The 5,499-nt window shown below is 37.7% G+C and overlaps 1 protein-coding gene across 1 annotated transcript; it reads right to left on the bottom strand.

The window, feature by feature from the left end:
* Positions 1-2,293: 2,293 nt before the first annotated feature.
* On the bottom strand, positions 2,294-3,337 carry LOC105875987 (small ribosomal subunit protein uS2-like). The gene has a single exon (XM_012773491.3). It carries the CDS (start codon positions 3,258-3,260, stop codon positions 2,373-2,375), a length of 888 nt encoding a protein of 295 aa, XP_012628945.2. The 5' UTR covers positions 3,261-3,337; the 3' UTR covers positions 2,294-2,372.
* Between the last annotated feature and the right edge of the window lie 2,162 nt (positions 3,338-5,499).

Raw genomic sequence — 5,499 nt, 5'->3', positions numbered from 1 at the left:
CTGGAGTTAAATTTCTTATTTGTGAGTGTGTTCTTACAGGTGTTAACTTCACTTTTATTTGTTCTATTTTCTGTTCCCCACTCCTACTTCAGTACCATTCCAGCCCCCAGACAGGCTTTTCTTGTATTTCTTTTTACTTCAGTGCCCAGGTATTTATTGTCTCTCATGTGCCAGGCACTGTGGAGGGTGTTATATATATGCTGTTGAATGAACAGACAGGACCTGCTGCCCTCGCAGATCTCACATTCAATAACAGAAATTGCAGGGGATTGGAATAGCCTAGTTCTACCTTACAATAAAGGAATAAGAGTGGAGAAAAGTATTTAGAATTTTTCTAAACTACTGATCATAGTGACCAGGTTTCATATAGGTATGTTTTACATTCATTACTTCAGTGTTACTTCTTTTTTTTTTTTTCTAGCTCTATTAATTACTAAATATAAACAAGTATCATTGTGAGGACAGTTTTATCAGATGAATTTCAAAAGTCCTGACACCATAATTTTATTTGCACTGTGACAAAGGACAAATGTGTGTTGAGGATTAAGAGGAATACTATCCTATTTGCTCTGTCAGTAATGAATGCCCAGGGTACCATGCCACACCTAAGTGAAGGATTTTATTATGTGATTCACTAAAATGTTCCATTAGTATTTTCTAGTTACTGAAAGTGTATTCTATGTACCTTTATTTGACCTTTGATTTTTATTCTAAACAAAAGTAGAAAATCCAGATGCTTTTTTTTATTTTATAAAAGTTAAATTTTAAAAATATAAAGATTTATTTTGAAGTAAATCTTTTAACATCTAAGATGCATTTTGTTTTGCCCTTAACCAAGACTTTTCATTTTTAACTTTCAAAATGCATTCTTGAAATCTGTACTTCTTAGAATATTTAATCATTGTATTACTGAATAATCTGAATATTAAATGCAATATACAAAGTCCCAGTAGTTCTTGCAGAGTTTGCTATAACAGATTTATTTACCATCATGAAATACAAGTTAATACTAATAGACACTGTCTGATGTTAAGTATATTGTACTGGGAAGTTGGATCTGTACCATGAAGATTTCACCTGTGAATAAATAAAATTCCAGAATACCTATTGTACTTTTCGTGATGTGTACCCATATTATATTTATCATAGCAAGATGAACTTTGTTTTCTTTTAAATGGTGAATATATATTAGTTACATAATAAGGGAAAAAGTTTTTCCCTTATATGCTTTTATAATAAGAAAAATTAGGTCAGGGTATTTTATTTCAGGTTTTGTCCAGTTAGTTTTCTTGTAATGTGTGTTCCCTTATTTGTTTTGCAGGGATGGAGGTTAGAGATTCCTTTGAGTAGTTAATGAAAGCTACAGATTTTTTCCTTGCCAAAAAATGTACGTAAACACTTGAAATATTTTTAAAGCAGTTTCACTGGGTTTGCAAAGTTCAGATTTAAAACTCAGTTAACAAAGGTAAATTCCATCCAGAATTTACAATGTCATTAGGGTACATTAAAAATAATGTTTCAAAATAACAACATAAGTACACTCACAAAGTATAGCTTAAAAAATGAAAATTAGCAATAATATAAACTGTAAGCCTACACAAAAGACCTTATTGCAAAAATATGGCAACATTTTGTTTAAAGACCAGATAGTCAATTGAATTTAATGTATATTTTTATGTCCTTAAAGGAACCTCAAATTTGATTTAAATCTGTCTCATCTTACAGAATAGACAAGTAAAACAAATCCAGAAGTTTTTTTTTTTTTTTTTTTTTTTTTTTTTTTTGAGACAGAGTCTCACTTTGTTGCCCAGGCTAGAGTGAGTGCCGTGGCATCAGCCTAGCTCACAGCAACCTCAAACTCCTGGGCTCGAGCAATCCTGCTGCCTCAGCCTCCCGAGTAGCTGGGACTACAGGCATGCGCCACCATGCCCGGCTAATTTTTTACATATATATAAGTTGGCCAATTAATTTCTTTCTATTTATAGTAGAGACGGGGTCTCGCTCTTGCTCAGGCTGGTTTTGAACTCCTGACCTTGAGCAATCCGCCCGCCTCGGCCTCCCAGAGAGCTAGGATTACAGGCGTGAGCCACCGCGCCCGGCCAAATCCAGAAGTTTTAAGTACATATTGTGTGTGCTGATAATCATAATATCTAACATGGCAATGTTACCATATGCTGGGTACTGTGCTGAATACATCACAAATATTAATACTAACTTATTTAAACATTGCACTGTATTGCTTTCTGGTTGTGTATTATTTTTTTAAGTTGGGTAATATATACATGGGGTGGGGTTTTTTCTTTTTTTTTTTTAGAAACTCATGTTTATTTTCCATTAACCTTATTTCCGTTTTTAAGAGTTTGTAGAAGAACTTAAGACCACTCAGTGGTTGTTCCCACCCATTCAGTGGCCTGAGCAGTGGGAGCTGCAGACCAGTCTTCCGTGGCAGGCTGGGCGCTCCAGTCTTCAGTGGGGAACTGCTGAATAGGCACAGAGGGCACCTGCACGCCTTCAGACCAGTCTGCAACCTCGGGCTGAGTAGCAGTAAACTCAGGAGCTGGAGCTGTCCATTCACCCTGAAACTCCTCTTTGGTCACAGCTTTCTCAGCGGCAGCTTGCTCTTCCTTTTCAATCTCTTCAGGATCTCTGTAGAAGTAGAGATCAGGCATGACCTCCCACGGGTGTTCACGGGAGATGGTGCCACGCATGCGGAGAACTTCCCGGGCCAGCATCCACCACATCAGACCCACAGAGTGAGCCCCCTTGTTGTTGCACGGGATGGCAATGTCCACGTAACGCAGAGGAGAATCTGTGTTACACAGAGCAATGGTAGGCAGGTTAACATAAGACGCCTCTGTGAGAGGCTGGTGGTCAGCCCTGGGGTCAGTAACCACCAGAAGACACGGCTCCCGGAACGCTGCCTGGATCTGGTCAGTGAAGGTTCCAGGAGTGAAGCGGCCAGCAATAGGAGTGGCTCCAGTGGCAGCAGCAAACTTCAGCACAGCTCGCTGGCCAGTATTCCTGGAGGATATGACACTGACATCAGCAGGGTTTTCAATGGCAACAATGGCACGAGCTGCCAACAGAAGCTTCTCCCAGGTCCTCTTCAGATTTATGATGTAGATGCCATCAGTTTTTCTTTTGTAGATGTACTGTTCCATTTGGAAATCAAGGTTGGTGCCACCTAAGTGGGTTCCTGCTGCAAGGAATTTGAGGACATCCTCCTCCTTCATTTGCAGGACATCAAGGGCTCCGGACATCGTGAAAGTTTCCCTTTAAGTTACGACGGGAATCCAGAACAACGCCGTATGGGCCCCTTCCGCGGGTAGCGTGGAAAGCGTTTTTTCTTTTTTAAGAGTCTAAAATAAGGCCGGGTGTGATGGCTCACGCCTATAATCCTAGCACTTTGGGAGGCCAAGGCGGGCGGATTGCTTGAGGTCAGGAGTTCAAAACCAGCCTGAGCAAGAGCGAGACCCCGTCTCTACTATAAATAGAAAGAAATTAATTGGCCAACTAATATAGAGAGAAAAAATTGGCCGGGCATGGTGGTGCATGCTTGTAGTCCCAGCTATTCAGGAGGCTGAGGCAGTAGTAGGATTGTTGAGCCCAGGAGTTTGAGGTTGCTGTGAGCTAGGCTGATGCCACGGCAGTCACTCTAGCATGGGCAACAAAGCGAGACTCTGTTTCAAAAAAAAAAAAGAGTCTAAAATAATGTTTTTTTAAGAAGATTTAGGAAAAAATGGCCTTATAAAAGTTTATAAGTTGGGAATTAAGCCAATGAGGTAAACACAATTTACATAAAATGTTGACAGACAACATGCTATAATTTTTACTGCAAAGTTAATAATGAAAAATAGCTATTTTAAAGAAATATTTCATATGTATTTTGTATGTTTTCTGGTTGGAGCTTAGCAAGTAGGGGGAAAGGACCTATTAGGGAAACCTCTTTAGTTTTGATAGGGTGTCGAGCCAGCCAAAGGAAAAGGAAATCGATAATAGAAATGAGAAAGGAAGAGAGGAAAGAAAAATATGGATGTTGGAAAGTTGTATTATATCCCTGTGAATAACTCAGAAATAACAGATGGGGTTATTTGCCTCATTTGGATATCGTAAGCATGAAAAAGCAGGAGGCAATTTCAACTACCGTTTCTGACCAAAACCAACCACTAATTTTAGGCAATTCTAATATTTAAAAGTTTTTCTCTCACCATGTGACAGTGGCTTAATTAGTATTTGTTGGGTACTTGGAAGACTTCAGAGGAAGTAATCACCTTTGTGTATATTAGTTATTAGTGTGTTTATAATAGAAATTAAATTCTTTGGGATGCCCAGATACCAAGCTATGTGAAGCATAGTTATTATCTGAATCCAGTCCTTTGAAATACTTGGAACTTGAAAAACAGGATATGCAGCTTATATTGTAACTAATTTTGGAGCAATATATGGCAAGATGGGTTTTGCTATTTTGTAAACTCTGAGTACACTGAAAGTTGAAAGCAAAAGACAAAAGCTTCCTTTGTATGTGGCTCATATTCTGATACACTTTTCTGAAATTGCCATTATCTTCTGATCAGTGCTTTAATTTTTTTTATTGGTTATCAAACATTATTGGTATTATTTCTGTATAAAAGGCTTTAAGAAGACTGGTGTAATTTTCTTAAGAAAAAGGACATGATTATTAAGCTAAAATATACCTTCAATTTTATTTTGTGTATGATTGTGTACAAATTGAGGGAGATTGAGAATATTTTAAATCAAGGACAGATACTGAGTAAAAGCTTATGACTTTGGATGGATTTGAAATAAGATTCAAAGACAGAGTAAATAAAAGCTCCTGGTCAAGTGAATTCTAATGAGGGAAATAAGAGTACTCTATAATAATTGAGGCTCAGTTTTAAAAACAAATCTTTCCAGGAACTGCTACCACTTTGGGGTTAAGAGAAATTTTAAGAACAATAAAATGAGGACACATGGTCTTCCTTTCCTTTAAAAATATGAACCAGAAAAACCCATCAGCCTCACAGAACCATTAATGTTACACAGTAGTCCCACCTTATCCGTAGGGGGTACATCCCATGACCCCTAGTGGATGCCTGAAACCTCAGACATGCCAACCCTATATATACATTATGGTTTTCTTCCTATACATACATACCTATGATAAAGTTTAATTTATAAATTAGGCATAGTAAAAGATTAATAATAAAATAGAACAATTATAACAATATACTATAATACAGATATGTTGATGTAGTCTCTGTCAAATTATTTTTGTACTATAGTGACCTTATGAGATGATAAAATGCTTATGTGATGAGATTGAGTGACGTGAATGACGTAGGCATTGTGACTTAGTGTCAGGCTACTATTGACCTGGTTAAGTCAGTTCTGAAGGAGATAATTCAGATAATTCTCAACAGGAGAATTATCTGCTTTGAGTGATCCTGGATCATCAAGCCATGACGTGACAGGAGCAGAGAATCAATGACTAACAAGCAG

The sequence above is a fragment of the Microcebus murinus genome, chromosome 9, assembly GCF_040939455.1.
Source record: "Microcebus murinus isolate Inina chromosome 9, M.murinus_Inina_mat1.0, whole genome shotgun sequence".
Taxonomy (NCBI): Eukaryota; Metazoa; Chordata; class Mammalia; order Primates; family Cheirogaleidae; genus Microcebus; species Microcebus murinus.
Note: the sequence above shows the minus strand (reverse complement) of the source record. Positions and strands in the feature narration are given on the sequence as shown.

Coding starts and splice junctions, on each gene's coding strand:
- LOC105875987 (XM_012773491.3), bottom strand. CDS start 3,260: ATGTCCGGAGCCCTTGATGTCCTGCAAATGAAGGAGGAGGATGTCCTC.